The sequence below is a fragment of the Aquila chrysaetos genome, chromosome 26 (assembly GCF_900496995.4).
Source record: "Aquila chrysaetos chrysaetos chromosome 26, bAquChr1.4, whole genome shotgun sequence".
NCBI classification, from domain to species: Eukaryota; Metazoa; Chordata; class Aves; order Accipitriformes; family Accipitridae; genus Aquila; species Aquila chrysaetos.
Genome location: NC_044029.1, coordinates 17,372,209 through 17,392,108, shown reverse-complemented (window position 1 = coordinate 17,392,108; position 19,900 = coordinate 17,372,209). Strand labels below are relative to the sequence as shown.

The 19,900-nt window shown below is 38.8% G+C and overlaps 1 protein-coding gene across 2 annotated transcripts in view; it reads left to right on the top strand.

The window, feature by feature from the left end:
• Positions 1-19,900, top strand: part of SRGAP1 (SLIT-ROBO Rho GTPase activating protein 1) — a 156,797-nt gene that overhangs the window by 90,892 nt on the left and 46,005 nt on the right. For both annotated transcript variants that reach the window (XM_030002838.1, XM_030002839.1), the window contains exons 4-6: positions 3,588-3,650; positions 13,548-13,730; positions 14,120-14,248. In XM_030002838.1, the coding sequence (XP_029858698.1) occupies positions 3,588-3,650; positions 13,548-13,730; positions 14,120-14,248 (375 nt within the window). The remainder of the gene's footprint in view (positions 1-3,587; positions 3,651-13,547; positions 13,731-14,119; positions 14,249-19,900) is intronic.

Sequence of the window (19,900 nt, the reverse complement as noted above, 5' to 3'; positions counted from 1 at the left end):
CCCCCAGGGACCAGCAGCAAACTCATTTAAAAGCAATAGTCACAGAATATTTTCCCTAAATGATGTAACTAAGAGTAGCATCGTGTGTGCTAAATACAAGACACTAAAGAGTTCCAGGAAGAACTGAACTGACTCCTAAATTTCGGTAAAAAAACCCAAAAGAGTAAAGTTTGGGTGCCCAATTATGCTCTAACTGAAATGGATGGAAAAATTCTTACAGACTTCAATGAAGGGTTATTAATGTGGAATAAAATTTTAAGTTTCTCAGACGTTAATCCATAAATACAAATCTTGGTAACATCAGTAGGACCACTGATGTGTTGACAGTTGAGGACATACTGAAAGGGTGGTTCAGGTACACTCAGTTGTCTGTTTTATCTATCCTACTATGAGGTGAAAAAAAATACGCTACTGTCTCTCTTAATGCTTTGAACCAGATTAGTAACATACATAATATTTTTAGCAAGAGTTTGCATGTGCTCAAACATTTTTATTATATTCTTTGTTCTTTTGGTTAATAGATGCTAATACATTTCTCTAAGTCACAGTGAATAAAGAAGCACCTCAGTGACTATCAGGTTCTAATGGCCTGATTAGAGCTATCAACTCAGCTCCAGGAAAATGTGTCCTGCATCTTGCATTCCTTTGTTTGGCTACCCTGAGGACAGGCTCCTAAAGGAGCACACAGTTCAAACATGCTGAACTACTGCAGGGAACAGGTAGCCTAAAAGAGAAATAGGAGAGCCATTAACCACTGAAAATAAATGCACTTCTTATCTGGTGCTCTAACATGCTATATATTACACACTAAAAGCTGTATCGCTTGCCACTGGAGTCAGTATTTCTTGATCTTAAATGCTAATGTAAAATGTGTTGGTTCTTGAAAATAAATCCCTTTTATACTGCTAAGGTTAACCAAATTTCCTGATTTTTATTGGACAATTCCTACAAAACCTTTCATCAGAAAGAGGCAGCAACTAACATGTTATCCATCACTACAGGCACCCTCTGGAGGCTGGAGTCCCCAGATGAACTGGTGCCAAGGATGACTCATCTGTGATCCTGTGGCATTGCTAGGCTGTTTCTTCCTAATTTTTACTCTTTTTGCTGATCGCCTCCCTTCCTCTTTTTTTGCTCCCCATTTTAAAGCCTATTGTCCTTTCCTAAAAACATCTCCCTCTTTCCTCTACTGTGATCCCTTCCATTCACTTTCAAATTTACCATTGATCAATGTGTTGTCTGGCAAAGATCGTGTATGCATGGTGGCCAGTAAATTCTGAGGGCTGGACCGCTTGTGTTTCAGTGCTAAACAAAGCTCTACAGGAGCAAAGAGAAGAAATGGGTCCTAGTAAATAGTGATCATTCCCCGAATCCTCAACTGATCTGGTTGTTTATTTGCATTAAGGTGTACCTGAAGAGCAGAAAAGGAGGGTGTGTCTTCCAATGAACTGCTGTGTGCTTTGTTCACAACAAAATCTGCAAAGGGTAAAGAGAAAATTGGTTTGAGATTTTCTGTCTCACTTTCTCAAACAAACTTTTGCACTGCCGGGTTAAGGCATGCTGCTTTAGGATTGGCGTTGCTGTATTTAGGGCTTGAGTTGTCATCAGCTTTGAGATGGTGGTGACCAACAGTTGAAAGGGATAAATTGCTTGAAGCTGGAGTTCATCTACAGTTTTTTCCCACACATATTTGCTTTCATCTTTTGGTCTTAATGTCAGCCATCTTATTTGTGTGTTTTGTTCTTCTTGCTGCTAAAGTAATTTAAAAACCAGACCACTCACATTCAGCACTAAAGAAGTAGCTATCCAAGAGAAAACAGGTGGCCTCCACTTCTTGGATCTTTGAGGAGATGTGTAAGCTGTGTCAGAGCTGTGTTGCTGACTTTTAAAGGCAGGGTGCCAATGTAAAGCAATGAAAAGCAATTCAGAATTTTTGCTAAAGCTTTTACTGTGTTTCCCTACAGCAGCTTGCAAATCTGCAATCCTTTTCCAATTCTTTACAAGCACTCTGTGCACTGTTATGCATTATGAATTTTTGTCCTTAATATCAGATTAAAATAGTCTGATATTTGCAAAGAAATGGAAGTAGTAAGCCTTACGTTCTAGATACTTCAGTAGTAGAGCATACCTCATGAAAAATACCAGACTTCGAAAAGTATAAGCAATAAGGAAAGTTTCATAGTAGTTCTGTGTAACTCTGCTTTAGAGCATCTGTCTCACTGTGCCTTAGCTACTACAGCTAATGCCCTTGGGAATACAAGAATTTCACTGAAGTATTTTTTAATTTATATTTCTAGCTTCTTGTTGGTTAAAAATCATCTTGCATATAAGGGTTGGAGTGAATACTTATAAGTGATATGGCAGGTTCCTTAAAATGCTGCCCAGAGTTAAGGAGTATGACAGTAGGAATAGGAGAAAAAAGTCAAAATTTTCCTTTCCAGCTACTGTATGTGTCTGTTTCATTCTCCTGGAAGACACAGTGGGTGGGATGTGTGGCGTGGTTCCTCCTCGTCCGTGGGTGTCGCACTGGAAATTCTCATTCAGAAACCATTATTTCTGCAGGTGTTTTAGTGATGGCCAAGTAAATGTTAGCAGCTTTGGAGATGAGTTGTCCCTGAGGATTTTCCTTTGGCTTCTATGCAACTACAAAGTACTTCTCATAGCTAAGGCCATTATCTATCATGAAGTTGGAGTTTTTAGAAGCCAGGCTTATTCACAGAAACTTACTCACAGAAAAAAAAGCTGACATTTCCAGCATGGATGTTACAGTGCTGAGCATTGCAGAAGAAATGTAGCCAAGCTGTTTGCCAAGTCCTGTAGCTCTATTCTGTAGCTGTTTTCCGAAGGCTATGGTACAAATGCCTTCAACTCTTGCACAGTTGCCACAATTTTTATCTGATTGAACTGCTATGGACAACTAAGGAGTATATTTGAATGAGAGTCTGATTAAATACTCTTATTTTGACATACTTGCTTTCGTTAATAACTACTGCTAAGCATTTCTTTTTTTTCTGGGTCAGAATGAAAGTAAAGACACAGTCCAGAAAAGCTAAACAAAGCTGTTTCAGCAGCCCACTCTGTGGAATATTTTGCAGTTGGGTATCTGTTTCAAAAAGGAGCCACAATTACTTCTTGCATAAATATTTAGATAGTTGCATGTGCTGAGAAACAAAGACTATTCTAGATGTAAAAATGGGCGGGATGTCCCTCTCGAATATCACATTCCATGTGGTTTAGTTTTTGTATATATCATAGCAGTGATAAAACACTATGCAGTTTGTTCCATTAAAAACATTAATCCTGAACTTCACCCTTTCTGTTGGCACCTAATTTCCTGATGCTTCATGGGACACTCTCTCAAATTACTTCTGGGTTTCCTTTTAGAAGTCTTTTGTCCAGATGTTATCTGTCTACCTCTGCATCCCTGAATCATTATTTTTAGTGCACTGTAAGTCTGTCAGAACGGTGTCTTTGCAAGCAACATTGCATTCACTATCCAGGGTGAGCAATGAGTACGAATATCAAGGAACAAATGTATGTTGCAGTTTTTGCGTGCCTTTTTTCTAATTATTTCTTTTTAATTACAGAGCAAAGAGATTGCGTTTCAGCTTCATGAAGACTTAATGAAAGTTCTTAACGAGCTTTACACAGTAAGTACAGTTACTTATATAGTTTATCTTATACGAATTCCATATCGGACTTCTTCTACAAGCTTTAAGTGTCCTTTTATGTAGCAAGTTACCCCGCAGTGGAGATGCTTATTTTTGTCTTTTTACACAAGTCTAAACTGTATCTTGGAAAGACTACTCACTTGTTTACAATAGATATACTAATGCTTTCAGGATTACTCTTTACTTTCAACCCTTTTTCCCCCCAGACTATGCTAAGCCAGTCTAAGTTTTGTTGATTATTAGTGAGGCATTTCTACTCAGAGCTTACCAGAGCAAAGCTTCTTCCTTTTCTGCCTTATTTTTGTCCATACTGCCATCTGCTTGATTTGACTCATGGACTACACTCAGTAAAAATCAGTAAATGTTACTTATGTGCCCTCTGCTCTCCCTGGCTGGGATAAGTAAATAATGAAAAGAAAAATAGAAAAATAGAGGGTTGTGTAGGCTCTCCATACCATTCAGAGAGGTCAAGAAAAAGAACACTCTAAGCATTCTGGCAAGCTGCTGCTAACCCATTAGAAAATCTGAGAGAAGGTAGGTCTGAACTTCTTTTCCTCTTTGAAACGCATCTACACAACTTGTTACTAGAGGATGAGGTCTTGTCTACCTAAAAAACATTTCCCAATATATTTTTGAGGGGGTATGATCTGATAAAGAACAAACCAAGAATTACTCTTTGTTTTAAACATAGCTATACTATGAAGAGGAACTGGTGACATCTACCTCTTACAAAAGTCTGTTGATTCCTGGTGGTTGAGGAAGTTGTACATCTGAATTCTCCCTTCTGTCTGGAAGAACTGAAGCATCTATGCTCCAGTACCCTGCATAACAGTTTCTAGACTGCTCCCTTCCCTATCCTCAAGATTTGGGGGACCAGGAAAAAAAACCCACAATATCTATATCAAGAAACAATTTGTGATATTAAGGAAGTTCAGGAAGATATCAGAGAGCAGCTCTCCTCACGGAGAGATCAGTCGAACATTACTTTTGTACATCTTGTCTGTTTTTCTTTTGACCTAGCTAAAGTTGTGCACCCATCAGTGGATGGGTTGAAGAACATTTGAACTCAACTGTCCTGGCTTCTTTCGGATTGTAGTTATGGACACAGATTCCTAAAATCTATCTAAACCTTTTTCTTTTTTTTTTTCTTCTTTTTTCTTTTTTTTTTAAGGGCTTTTCTTTGGGGCTTTTTTTTCTGAAATCACCACTGATTTTGTAGGGTACAATACTGCAAAACCTTGTTGGCTCAGGCCTGTAGTCAGTGAAGCACACTTGTATCAGCTTCTGCAAAGTAGTGATAGCCACAGACAATTCACACAGCTGCAGGGCGTCAGCGACTGTAGGAGCCCTTGCACAAGTGGGGCTTCAGTGGTGAGTAAGCCCTGAAGATACAGTCTTGTTTCAGTCAAACAGTTGCGTAACTCCAGTGCCTGATGAGGTGTGGGATTAGCGCCCATGCTCCCAGGGTAGGAAAACAGTGAAGCATCTGCTGAAATACTTTGCTGAATCACCAGTGAAGATCTGCAGGACTGGATTTTTGTATTTTCACTCCTTCTTTTCACACTAGTGCTATATCTTCCCACTGATGGCTACACATTTATTCAGATATTAACTTCCATGTTACAGCTTCCAGTGAATGCTAATTCCTTTCTCAGAATTTAAGGTTTTTGTAAAATAGGAAGTTTTTTGAAGTTAGTAGAATACAGAGCATGTGCACAATTTGAATTAAGTTACTGCTGCAGGATGGTTTCTTGGGATGGAATTTACTTCACCTAATTTCCAGGCATCTGCAGTGTAGGTACAAATATCTTAGCTTGCCATCTGGGTTCCAGTTGTAGTCACTGAAAATCTAATATGGGGAGATCAGACCCCTTTCTGTGATCAGATACAAGCATCTGCTTCAGATGAAATGATTTACACTGTTAACTCCATTGTCCAGCTTTTCATTGATTGCAAAGGAATTGGTCAGTTGTATATGCCCACATTTAGCCAGATACAACCCAGGCTTAGTAAAGTGACAATATGGTGCAGAATAGCATCAGTTTAACTGATTGCATCTTTAGAATGATCATCAGCATATCTGTGTAATATATGTGCTTGTGTACATAAAGATATCTAGACACAACGGAAACCTCATGCATAGGTTTTTAATTCTGTGTGACATTTACTGTTTACAGAATAAGATCACAGTGGTCTTACCAAAACAAGTATCTACAGTTTTAAAATCCAGGAGGTATGTTTCTCAGTCATGTACAAAAAGGAGAAGTCATCTTCCTCTTTGCCCCATGATTTATGGAAAGGAAAAAAATAATCAGTCTTACTACTGTGAGATAAATCTTCGTGTCCAAAGAAAGCAAATTAATTTCAAGTCAGTGAATAATATACTAATATTGAGGTCTCTCCCTATTACTTGGTTCTGTTTTTTTTAAAGGAATGGTAAGTTCACGAAGTATAACTGCTAAAATGTGAAGCCTTATTGGAGTTTAAATACCTCTAAAGCCTTTGAGTGAGGGGAAAGTATCGGAGCTTTTAATGAACTGAGGGTGTGTATGAAGAAGAGTTTAAAAACCTGCTTACTTTTTATCATCGTTCCTTATCTTAGAAGAAAGGTTTGTGAATTAAGATCACCCTCCAGAAATAAAAAACACACAGTTGTGCATAAAAGTGTGTTGAAGAGAATGAGAGAAGAGAATTAAAATCACTAAAAGCTAAAATAGTACGAAGTTTTTGGTGTATAGTCAATGTAAAGAAATTGCATGTTTTATTTGTTACTCCTTGACCTACTTAGATGAGGAGTGGCTTCCTTAGGCAGATGTATTCAGGCACACACAGTAGTTCTGCAGCTCCACAGAAACTCTTTCAAGCAAACACATTGTTCGCTCCACTGACAAAGTTTAAGACATTACTTGCCTGAATTTCCCTAATGCTACGGGGTCAGGGGCTGGATTAAATGCTTGTTTCAAACCCAAATGATGAGAGGCTCTACCCAACCATCTCTAGCACGCCAGCCAGACCTGAGGTTTCACCACACCTGCTTTCAGACTTTTCGAGCACCAGGTGTCTCAAAACCAGTTTATCTAGAATGATCTAGAATAAATGGGATGTTTAAAGGAATTGCTACTGATTTGATCCAAATATTTTTAATAGATGAGTTCTAACACAGCCTACTAAGTATCAGAATAACAACTGACTTTTCTTCAGGTGACAACACTGTATCAGGTGCCCTAGTCTTCTGTATCATAGAAGGTGCCAGAAAAAAAGGTGACTTTGGGACCCATCTCTGAAAATCTAGTCTTGCACTTCTGCATCAGAAAATAGTTTTTAACCTGTTCATAGGGCCAGATCTAAAACCTGCTGTAGTTAGGGAGTTGTGTCCATTGGTTTTGACAGTTTTTAGATCAAACAAGTCAATTAGCAGTGCCGTAGATTTTGCAAAGAAGAAACTGTTCTAAGAGGAGAAAATAAGAAATCACTGAGGAATTGAAAAGACATGCCACCTTCCACTAAGAGTGCATTATGAAGACTTTCAATTCAAAAAACTTTCTGCTCAAAGATGTTTTTTAACTTGTGAAAGTTTGAACCTCTGCCGAGAGAGAGAGAGAGAGAGAGAGAGAGACTAGAATGCATTCTGGCTGCTTTTTTAATGTGGAAAAGCTCAGAACTGCAATGAAATGTCAAAAAAATAAAATCAGACACTTTGGAGTATTAAATACCTAATGTTTTTTAAAAATGCACACTAATAAGAGACCTTTTTCCTTGCTTACACTTTATGCAATTAATTTCTTTTCCCATTTTCATTACTAGGAATTATCATGGAAATGGGAGGTTCGTACCATAGGTCTTCCTTTACTCCCTGGGAGTAGCTTAGCTTGTGTTGACTTTGGCTTGTGCCATCCTCATTAAAATTGCACATCATGTACAGGATTGTTGAAAAAACAAGAACAGAAGCAGGTGAACCGAGGCTTCAGAAGATGTTCTAAGAACCTGTGAGCAAAGCAGGCTTATTTTGCTGTAATAATCAGAATTTTGTAAGGGCAACTTTACTTTTTCATTTTCCATCTCTTTTACGTAGAGAAGGTTTTCTTACACATTATGGTACATATTCATATGTTTTCTACATGTTGCTCACATGACTAGTGAAAATGCATTTTAAGACTATATTTTCAATTCTCACTATTTTGTACACTGGTTCTTAAATTATGACTCAAAACATCATGCTAAAAACAATTAAATAGCTAAGCTTCAGTCTGTACCTTTGCAAGTTCAGATGATATAAGTAAATGATGAGTGGCGAGTACTTTTAATTATGCATGGATTCTCCCTGGCTGTGCCAGCCAGTTAGTATTTTCAGGTCTGCAGCATCCCAGCTGTTGCATTGCTCTGTTACTCCTCTCCCTATTACACTTTTAGCCAATGTAGACTAGTAATTAGTCCCATGTTTTATGTATGGATATAAGCTGTTGAAACTAGAGCAAGGCATACCTTTTGAGTGAGTGGGGATGGGGAAAGAGGAGCCTGGTTAGTTGTGTGGGGTCACAGAGAGGAGGTTATTTCCTGACAATTACAGGAAAAAAAGTTGCTCAAACTGAAAACTGCAGGAGGTTTGGGTTGGTGGTTTTTTTGTGAACTGAGAGATTTAGAAACCTTCTTACATGTTGATTTAAGGAGGCAAGAGATTATTGATTTTACAGTAGATCATCTTTGCAACAGAGGCAGCTCCCCAGTCAGACTCGTTTCATTTCTCTGGAAAGCTAAAATATCTTGTATTATCAAATCAAATACTGGAATATGACAGTAACATCTGAGTAATTGGGAATGGTAGGAAACAGAAGGTAGGCAGAGTCTTTTCTTGCAATGGAGGGAGGACTCCACTGGATTTATTTAGGGGTGAGGGCATATTCATAAATGACCTCTAAAGGAGTCGGGGGGATCAATGAATATGAGTTTGCTAAAAATACAGAACTGTTCTGGTAATAAGGATGAGGGTGAGTGGTGGAGAAAAGTGATGCACGTCATGAAAATACATCTTCATGTCTCCCACTTGGCTTTCCAAATTACTGGCATCACACTTTTCACAAGCAATACATATGTAAGGCTTTCAGAAAAATGAAAAAGTACGGACGGTCCAAAGCAAACAATTTAATATTAAATAAGACAGGGCTGCTGTGCTGCTTGCATTTTCCATTGCTTTATCCTACTATTTAAAAATCTTGGCTGTTTAATTTCTCAAGGAAGTTGCTGCCAGATTTTCTTTTTTCTTTGCTGAAATAACACAGAATCTGGGTTCTCTATAGAAAAGTTAAGTCCAATTTACTGTAGCACACCAGAGATCTGAGAAGGTGAAATCAGTAATTCTGTATTGGTAGTAATATATCAGTGACAATTCCTGGAACCACATCAGAGGCTGGTTTGGAAGTGAACAGGATGCTGGAAACAGCTAATACTGAGCCTACTTAACTGCTATAGGCCACTGAAGTAGTAAAATTGGCATAAGATTTTACTTATTTCTTGAGGAAAGTACTAGCTAACCTGATTTAATGAATCCCTTGTAACTCCACCTTCTGATAGGAACTCACGACTTAGCAGAGACAATTCTGAAACAATTCAAACATGGTAATTGTAACAGGGATGAACTACTGTTCCGTTAAATGCCTATTTCCTGAGAAACACTATGAAAAAGCTCTTAATCACTCAGTTTTATTAGAAAAATAAAGCACAAGGTAACACATGGTAATTCCAATATATTTTAACTTAGTAGCATTCAGTCTTAGTACCTTGGGTTAAGAAGCTTTCTAGAAAAGCAGTATGCATGTAGAAAAGGAAAGCCAGCACCTTGCTACAGGAACGTTCCTCTCTTGTAGCCCACAGAAGTACAGCACTAATTACTGTCTTGTTGATTGATTTGCCCAGGTAACAACTGTGGGTTTAAATAAAGTAATTATCTAACGGTTTATTCTAATGTGCCCTTCCCTGTGATAAGTGCTATCTTCTGCCCTGAGCCTACTTGCTGAGCTCTTATGAATGATGCTGAAAATCTGGCACACAAAATGAGACGTTTATATCACTGAGTGAACAGTCTGTCACCTACAAGTGAGAGAGTACATAGTTTGGGTAGCATAATCTTGTTCATCTGCTTGTAGTCTGACTTAGTTATCTGACAGAAATCTGTATTTTACATCGCTGGATCTGCAGAATAAACCTGCTAAATTAATAGGAGATAAACTCCCCGTTTAATTTTAGAAAGGGAGTAGAATGCTTCTTCACTACAGCAGAGAAGTGCAGTATATGTCATGATGACAGTTCAGCATCTGCAAAATTACGACCTTGCTCTCTTTTCAGTGCATACTTGATGGCTGATCAATAAGCACTTTGGGGTCTAATTAAAGTCAGTTCAGTGATGGATACTCTCACAGGATAGTCTATCGTTCAACAGTTTAGTGGACATTTGAGAAGCGGTATTGCTTATTTCATTGGATTATTTGTCGTTTGAATAACAGATCTGTGGATCTGTTACATATTCACAGATTGGAGATCTGTGGATCTCAGAATTCTTCATACAGTAAGTCTATTTACAAGAATTAGGCAAGCCTGTTACTGTGTTTTACAGTATCTAACAGTCTTTTAAAAACTCCAGGGAGAGAAGATGGCATAATATTAAGGGAGAGAGTCATATATGCAACTTAGCATGCAAATTCTAAGCTAATTTGTTGAGGAAGCGTGCACTGAAATACTTGGAAGCCAACTCCCTAGCTTGTTCCCGTTTATTTTCCATATGTCTGTCTAATGCTTTCTCAAGTTAAGTTTAGCTGCTGCAATATCGGCTCTTAAAACACATTGACAAATCATGAAAAAGGCTGGAGCTGTCAGCTTTCCCCAGAGGCTTGCAAAATAATGATGTCACTAGCACATGAGATAAGCAATGCTGTCAACATAACAAACTGGACCCATGTCAAATGCATAGGCTGATCACTGCTCTATACATAGTCTGTATTGATTTCTAAATCACCATGGCTCGGTTAGGACAGACTCTGACTGTTGTCCAGCCCTGAATATATTGCCAAAGGGAGGGCTTCTTTTTCAATTTTAGTTATCTTAGGAATCATTGGTACCAAGAACTTGTGCAGTTTGTTGCGAGAACATGGGTTTCAAGTAGACTTCTTGGTTCTCCATAGAGACTATGAGCTCCATGTCATCCTCACACAAAACTTGGCTTTCAATTGGTGTATAGTGAGACACTCTGGATTTGGTAGCACATGCTGTAAGCAGGCAGTGAGAGGAAGAAAATACTTTTCAGTGATGTGAGGTTAGCGGAGTCAGCGTGGAGGCATGTGAGCCTCTTGGTGAGAGCTGGTGGCGATACACTTGTACTCCTTCACTCAACAAAGAGGCAAGCTGAAATGTCACAGCCGCTGCAGAAAGACATTTATGTCTAGTCCATTGGGCTACATGGAACTCAGAAAAAAATGCTTCAAAAACTGCAGTGCTTACTGCTTTTGTCAAGCAGAACAAATCCTTGCTTCACCACTTAAGTCAGATGCTGTTAGATGTGCTGTTAGGAAACTCTGAGATAGTATTGTTCCCTCTTTGCTGGCAGAAAAACTGAGAGAGTAAGAAAATAACTTTCCAAAGTGGTAAGACACATGAGTTAGCCTTGTCCCACCAACTAAAAAGCCTCTGGAGCTGACACAGAACAAAAGAAAAAAAATAAAAGCAAACACCTCTAGACTTCTGTAAAGAAGCACTCCAAAAATTGAATAAAAAGGCCAAAAGAGAAGGGCACAACCTTGTTTTTAATTTCCTTTTCCCATCATTTTTAATAGAGCCATATCACTTTCTGTGCTTCTCAGGGTTGTTTTATAAATCATTTCTTTAAGAAGTGCATTTCTTCTCTTTTCGGTAATTCTTTCCATGTGGCTATACGAGTTAGACTCCCCAGGTACAGATTATCGATAACTTTAGAAATGCCTTTGCTAACAGTGCAGGACATAGGGAGCTGAACGTGCCCTTTGGTTAAGCTGAGAACTGTGCAGATCTTGGCTTTACAGGCTTGCCTTCTCTTCCCTGCTTGGCTTGTTACATCTTTGGGTTTTTGCGTCATCTATGTAGACTGTGAGCTGCTGGGGCAGTGGCTGTTCCCAGCGGGTGTAGGTAGTGCTCAGGCAGGCAGCTCTGCGCTCTGGTCAGGCCTTGGAACACGACTGTGCTATAAAATAGCAGCAGCAATAACACTAAGCCCTGCTCCGGGCAGTTTGGTTTTTTTCAGCAGAGTGCTGCAAGCGTATGTTTTTAAAAATAAAACCAAGACAACTCTTTTTGGTGCATGGCTCCAACTGTTTAACCTTACTATAGGAAGTTAGTGAAGAGTTGCCTGTTTCATTTTTAATATCAATCCTATTTCAGTTCTATCAACAGCACGGCATCAGTATTAAATAGTGGCATACACAGTTATGGTGTATAACATATGCATAGCATACATGGTTATGCAAAATGGCAGCTCTCTAAAAGCTTCTTTCTTTCTGTTGCACAAGACTAAATATGCATTAGTTCAGCCATCACCTGACATGGCGTGCAGTTGGTTTGTGTCGACCCACGCTAAGCCATGCTGCAGTGAATTTGCGCTATCTAGCTTTAGCATCCCCACTGTTGCCACTCTATGGAGGCTCCTTAGGGTGGCTAACTACTCGGTTACAAAAAGTAGTCCTCCCCCTAGGCAATATTTCAAGGCAGCTCCCCAAACTACTCTGTCTCCTCCATGGGTCGCACAAAGCTCTGCTGAGGGAGGAACGGCCCATTTGATTCCTCCCTGGCTGTGTCCTTTGGAGGAAATGTGAATGGCTTGCATGGCCTCAGCCCAAAGATAACATCTGCTGGCGAGAGCTCTGGCACCCTGTGAAGAGGAAAGGAGGCCGCCGGCCGCCTGAGGATGCCTTCCTGCTTTGTTCCCTGCTTGAAACTTAAGGCAACAACAACAACAACAAGAAAACAAACAAAGAAAAAAGGTGCTGGGGAAGGTGGAAGGAGGCTTTCTTTGCTGGAGGTGGGCAGAGACAGCCCTCCCCAGCAGAGGTGGGTCGTTTGTGGTTGCTTGCTGCCCACTACGCAGCACTCAAGCTGAGGCTTTTCTTGCTTGAAGAAGAAAGAGAGGACTAGGCTGAACCAGTCCCTCTCCCTCTTTGTGGTCTGTGCAAGCACGTATTTGCAGGCTGGCAGCCCAAGCTCTCTTGGCTGCAGAGCCAGTGTGTGTGTAGAGGGAAGATAATGGTATTAACTGGGGGGCTATGGGGAAAGCATCCTCACAACTTATTTATCAGGTGGCTCCTTCTCCGGCTCTCATCTGGTTTTACGTCGCGCCCAATCTGCGGGCTGCGCGGTTGGGAGCCACTTCTTCCCAGGCCACGGACAGCCATCCAGCTGGCTGGGGATGTGCTCCCAGGCTGAAGCTTCCCACTGCCTCTGCTTCCTTCCCCTTTCTTCAGGGCTGAAGTGGTCTTTCGCTTTCAAACATCCAGTGTCCACAGCAGAGCTGTTAACTTAGCCCTGAAGAAGTCAGATAGGTATGGCACTGGTATAGATTTAGTTTTATTGCTCATTATTTCAGGTTTTCATTCAAAATAAGAATCCTGAAGGTTAATAAAAAGGATTTTGCTCTTTCCTATCAGAGCAATGGAAAAAAAATCCCCACCCCTATTAGGCTACTACTAAATAAATCAGAAAATAAAAATGCGACCAGAAGTCCTCAATCTCTGTTGGCAAAGAAACTTATCCAAGGTCCATGTTTATAAGAGAACATTTTGCTCAAAGACCCTGTGGTTTTTCCATAGATACCTTTATTTTTTCATTTTCTCCTAATTCTCCTTTGACTCTTGTCTTTTGCAGGTCATGAAAACATACCACATGTATCATGCAGAGAGCATCAGTGCAGAAAGCAAACTGAAGGAGGCAGAGAAGCAAGAAGAAAAACAGATTGGGAGGTCAGGAGACCCTGTTTTTCATATTCGACTAGAAGAAAGGCACCAGAGACGGAGCTCTGTGAAAAAGATTGAAAAAATGAAGGAAAAAGTAAATAGTCCTTTTATTTAGCTTCATTTGAAATAAATCCAGTGCATTTCTGGCGTTCTTTAGCATGATATTAGACAGAGAAGTCCAGCTGGGAAATAAAATTAAACAAGGTATACATAATAAACTAGCAGTGGGTAATAGATAACTTCACTCAATTGCAGTTCAGAGAAGGGAATACTTTATTCCCAGTGTAACTCTTACTACATGGTTTGTCACATTTGAAACAAAATACTAAGTTATCACTCTGTATTACATTTGTTACGTGCATAACAGGCTGGCAATTAAGATTCTTTCTTGTTAATCGGAGTGTGTGCTTGAATTGTTACCATTTTTGCTACATACCAAAAATGAAGTAATTCAAATACATTAATATACAATCTCTTTCCTAGCGTCAAGCAAAATATTCTGAAAACAAGCTGAAATCTATTAAGGCCCGTAATGAATACCTGCTCACCCTTGAAGCAACCAATGCTTCTGTTTTCAAGTATTATATTCATGACCTTTCGGATTTAATTGATGTAAGTATTGGCACATTTGGTTTTATATTTATTCTGTTCAGGAATATTACTTTTCTTTTTTTTTTTTTTTTCATTTTCAAAGGAAATACATTAGTCATATGGCTTGCCTACAAGACGCTTATCATTTATAACATTGTATGGTATAATCAGCAGGTTTTCTCTTTAGCTTTATATTTCACAAAATAAAGTGCCAATAAGATGCTGAACCCATTCCTTTTAAGTTAGAACATTATGTTTTCTCCCCATGTGGCAAGAGAAAATATGACAGGAATAACACAAAAAAGGTAGACATTTCCATTTTGTACTATAAAAGGATTTCTGGGGTACAAATATTTTTTACAAGATAAGCTTCTTAAGTGGGCATCTAATAATGGTATTTTAACTGAAAAGAGGGCATTTCCTCTGTGTCTTCAAAATCATTTAGTTTCATTCATTTAGTCATTGAATCAAATATACAGTGCTTTTTATTCTTATTTCATGTAGTTTGCAGAACAGACACAATCAATCCTGTGCTCTGTACTGTCAACAGAATTGTTACTGATTTTCATTAAGTTATTCCTGTGAGAACATCCTAGGAGAATGAGGTTATACACTGATGTTGACTTGTACCAGCATTTGGTCTCCAGAATCTCTGTTACTGACATGTTTTTAGATGATACGGTGGGAGGATCCCACACTCTATCATGTCCCACTCTCTTCGTAACCTGACCACATATTTGATAGAGGAAATTTGGAGGCAGCAAACACAAGCTCAAGAATATTCATTCACTAGCAATGTAGTGCTAAATAAGTCAGTGGGTACACCTCTGTGGCCCATGTGAAATGCTAGATATTTGAATGTGTTTTCTACTGCAACAATAGCATTATTTATTTACAAGAGTAAGTAAGATTCACATACAGTCATTTCTGGTGGGATGTTCATCACAAAGATAAGCCAGCTAAGCTCTGGTTTGCAATATAGTATAAATTAATGCAGCATTTGACAAGAGGTTTCTCATTTCTACTGCCTGGAGAAGCAAAGCTTGATAGAGAAGGGGAAAAATGCCATCTTGAGATGAATGGACTAAAATAGCTGCATATTTTATTGTATGTTTTCTAAATACTGAGAGTCAGGTTTGTTTTCTTCAACATTTCTGTTTTCCTGTAATTTATAAAATATTGCCTGATTTTGTTACAACTTTTACCTTTTCCCTTTTAACATTTTTCTCTCCAAATGGTTTTGCTCTGGGTTTTTTCTTGCTTCTTTCTTATAAGAAATGGTGATGTATCTTTTTGGTGTTTTCAGTGTTTCTGGCTGTCTCTATCTCAACATCTCTTTTCTTCCTCTTTCCTACTCACTGTTCTGTGTCTTCTCTCTTCTGATTTCTTCTGGTTTATTCAGCTGTATATTGTCCCTGTCTAACCTACATCCATGCACCTGCACATCCTGCTCCACACACCCGGCCTGCCCAGGCAATGGAAACATTTATCAGGGTCCCAAGAGATAGATGATCAGGGCAGAAAACTAAGGACAAGCAGCATACCTGCTAGGGTACCACCCAAGTGAGAAGTTGTCCCTACCTAATGGATGATTTCCCTGATACTGCTTAAAGGATGATGGATTTTTAGCTTCTAGTTAGGGCATGTCAGATAAAGGTGAGCTTTATGAGTTTTTCCTGGCTGCTAGAAGGAAAGGTCCCTTTTCCCCTCTTCCCAGCATGCCCACCCCTTCAGAGGCTGGAAAGATGCTAATTTTGTCTTCCCTCCTGCCTTCTCTTTCGGAGCTCACGCTTCCCAGTGAATGTCTCCAGTGCGTGTTTCTACTTGGTCAAAACTTTCTCAGGTTGCAAAATGCACCTGATTTTTACCCATTTCATCGATGTCCCCAGAGACTGCCGTAGCAGTGAAAGCTGAGGGGAGGAACCACGGGCCTGAAGCTTCACAAAGAATTGCAAGGAGAAGCAAAGTGAAGCGCTCTCTGCATATATATACAAAGACAACACTCTTTGGAGTTACCGTTTGAGAAGATATTTACACAACCATGAAGACTAGAGCTTTCTAACTGCTAGTTTTTAATAGAAATATACATTCTACAGTATTTAGTAATGCAGGAAAATGATGCCTAATTTGCGTGGCTTTTTCCAAGCCATGGACCAATGTAGACAATAACATTCTTTTGGCAATATGGCTTTAGAAATTACTCTTCCCTAAGGAATTTAAATGGAAAGTCTAGCTGCCCTTTGCATCACTGTTTTGTAAGAGTAGGCTGTAAACACGTGCAACCAGAATTTGCTTTAGAGCCAATTTAATCCGATTGTGAGCTTGTTCAAATGAAGTGTCTTTCAGACATTTGTGTTTAATCAGAATATGCTGTGAAGGCATAGGTATCTAGACACAGTGTTTACTACTTGACAGAGGAAACACTTTTTGTAAATGCAAGAGTCTTGGCAAGATTATGGGATTATATCGTTGGAATGTGAGACATGCTTCCCACTGGCCATATGTTGCAACAGTCCAGACTATCTCATTCTGTAAATCTATTAATGTCATGGAACGATTCGGAGTTTTCAGAGCAGTGGTGGCGATTTCATTCTTTGCCTTCTCTATTTTGTCCCCATATGCCTGCCTGACTTTCTGTGTTTCCCTGAACTCTCTCTGTCTTTGCCTGTACAGAAGGGGATTACCTCTTCTCTGTGTCTGAATTCCAGTTAACATGGAAGGGATTTATATCTCCCTGAGTTGCTGGTGTTGCCCATAAATGAAACTGAATGTTTGCCTACATTACTGAAAAATATGTCTGATAAAAATCAGATAAATATATGAAGGAATGCAGTGAACTGTTTAATAATTTTTTTGTAACAAGATTGGGGAGGGTTGTGGGACTATTTTTTTTTTTACCAAAAAAAAAAAAAAAAAAAAAAAACCCAAAACATTTTTTCATTGGATTCCACTGCATTTTCCATTTGTGAGGCTCATATGGAAAATTCTAAATTGCAGTTCCTCAGCTGAACTCGGTCTGAACTGTTCAACTCCTTCATTTCATTGACAAAGCTCAGGGCTTCTGACTTAAAATGATGATGCGTTGTTCATCTTAAGCTCTTGTGATAAAAGCAAGACAAAAATATTGCTGGAGTCTTAGCTGGATGTTTTAATGCATTGAGTGAGCTGAGGGTTGGGACCAACATTTGCAAAGAAGTAGGGAGATAAGCAGGATTTGATATGCACAGTATATTTCTGTCCTCTGCATATTGTACTAGAGGAATTTGAATTTTCTGTTGAAAATTTCTTCTCTGCTCACTATATACTAGGATCTAGTTCAAGTGGAGGATGAGGTTAGGTTTTTTTCTTTATTTGTATCATGTAAAAAGTAGTAAAGTTTAGTTTTTAGCTAAATTAAATAGTATGTAGAATTTTTTTTTTTTATTGTGGGTTTCAAAGGAGCAACAGAGTACACACCCTGGCTAATCTGACTGTTAGTACCAACATCTGTTTGTATGGCACATACTATTACTCATTTACTTGAAGATTTTCATGTAATTGAGTTTATTAGATTTATCTGGGTATAAGAGGAAGGTAGGGACCTTTTTTTCAGACTTACCATGCACTCGTATGATCTGAAGATAAATGCTAGGAAATAGTGATCAAAACACTGTAGTTGACTGTAGTTCTGCTGCTGGAATAAATAAAATATTCATGTGTTGGTCTTTCTTAGAGTAGAGTTTCTGAATCTCTAATTGCAGTCTGCATGCTTTGGATGGTTAAGAAGTTGGGGAACATTTAGCTATTATGAACTTAATTTATTCTGTAAAGGTTCTTTGTTAATCATTCATAGAACCAAGTTTAAAACTAGGGTAGAGTGTGTGCAGCTCACAATCTTTATTATGTAAGTTCTCATAAATATGATACGTACAGCCAGATCCCTTTGATTTGAATGTTGATGTCTGTGTAACAGGATGAGTAGAAAGTGACTTATTCAGAGGTTAAGGCTTTTTTTTATGAATTTCTCTCTCCATTGGCATTAGAATTTTATTATTATTCCTGAAATGAAGTGAAGAGCAGCTTGGTTGTTTGGTTGAAGCTGTATGCTAAGCACTGCAGTTTGTTTTGTTCAAGCCTAAATACACTCTGGGGTGCAATAAAGACAGTAAATGCTCTTGAGACTGCTTCAGATTTAATTCCAAATAAGAATAAAATGCAAATTACAAAATTAATTTTTCACACATATCCCAGATGCATCACTCATCTCCCTCCTTTTTGCCCAACCAAAAGTCTTTATGAATCCAGGAATGCAATAAAACTCATAGTCTATAACTTCATTCTCTCATTTCTCACCTTCATGTCTTACTGCACCAACTGACATCTCATCTCTCTAGGCCACAGATTGATAGCAGATCTCATTAGACATCTAGGCTGTAGCCTTTGTGTGCTGATTAGTGAACCTCAAAGATTCATATTTATTTTGTCTAACAGTGTGGTTGCTCAGTTGAAATTTACAAATCTTTCTACAAATCTACAGATTTTTCCTGAAAATCGTGCGTACATGCAGGCATGCGTGTGTGTATATGTGCATACATTTGTACTTTTTTGCAACACCAGAAAGGTTGGTGATTTTTTTTCCAAGCCTAGTCAGACAGGATGTGGTGGGAGCAGCAGTTCAGTGGCAGTACCTTCAATTTTTAGTCTTAGTAATGAGCAAATACCTGAAGTTCCATCTCCGTTATAGACAACTCTCTAAACCATCACTAGTACTAACAGATTAGAAAGGTACTCTTCTTTCTGAGTAGCCATGAGTTGATATTGTGACAGCCATTCCCCAGTTAAAATTATCTTTGTCTCCAAATTTCAGAGAAAGTGAACTATAGTCTGGCAGAAGTAAGAGTTGTGATGTCTAATGAGTGTTTATTTTTGCTTAAAAAAAAAAAAAAACTTCACTTATGCAAATTCTATTTTTACTTAAATCATTGAAGCAAAATTCCCAATTCAGGCATTTTAAATTCCATTCAAAGAGCCATTGGTAATAAGGCATTAGTTCAGGTTCTGGATTTAGCTCCTGTTTGCTCTGCTGGCATTGGCATTGCAAGTAAATGCCTTAGTCTGGCAGGATATTCTGCTTCACTTGAAGAATCCTTCTTGGCTGAGAAGCTGTATTTGTTACCCTGTTCAGCTGCCATCACCTGCAGAAGATGACCATGGTGATAGTTACTGAGTAGATTAAGGGTTAAACAGTGAAGTTCTTGGTACTGTCACAGCATAAAGGCTGCAATCTTGTATTCCAACTTGCAAAAAAGCTGCATCAGAAACCCACACAGCTCTAATTGGAAATCAATAAGCTTTCTGTTAATACTCAGATTAATCCTCCAGAGCCAAAACTGCAGGCATCTAAAGCCTGAATTTTATAACACATGGATAGTTGGCCATGCTAAACCTGGCATTGCCCTCTATTTCTCATTTCCTCTCAGTTTAATCTTCCATGAGGTCTCTCTGAAACTAATGCACATGAAATAAAACAGCTGTTCTGATCCACTTTCTTATCAGCACTTTCAGTCTGTCTTTTTCATCCCAGATAGTGAATTAAATATGAGATCTGATTTGACACAGAACAAGAGAAAAACACCAAGAGACTTTTACTTTTAGAAACAGTATTTTTTAGGATGGAGGTCTTTGAAATATGGA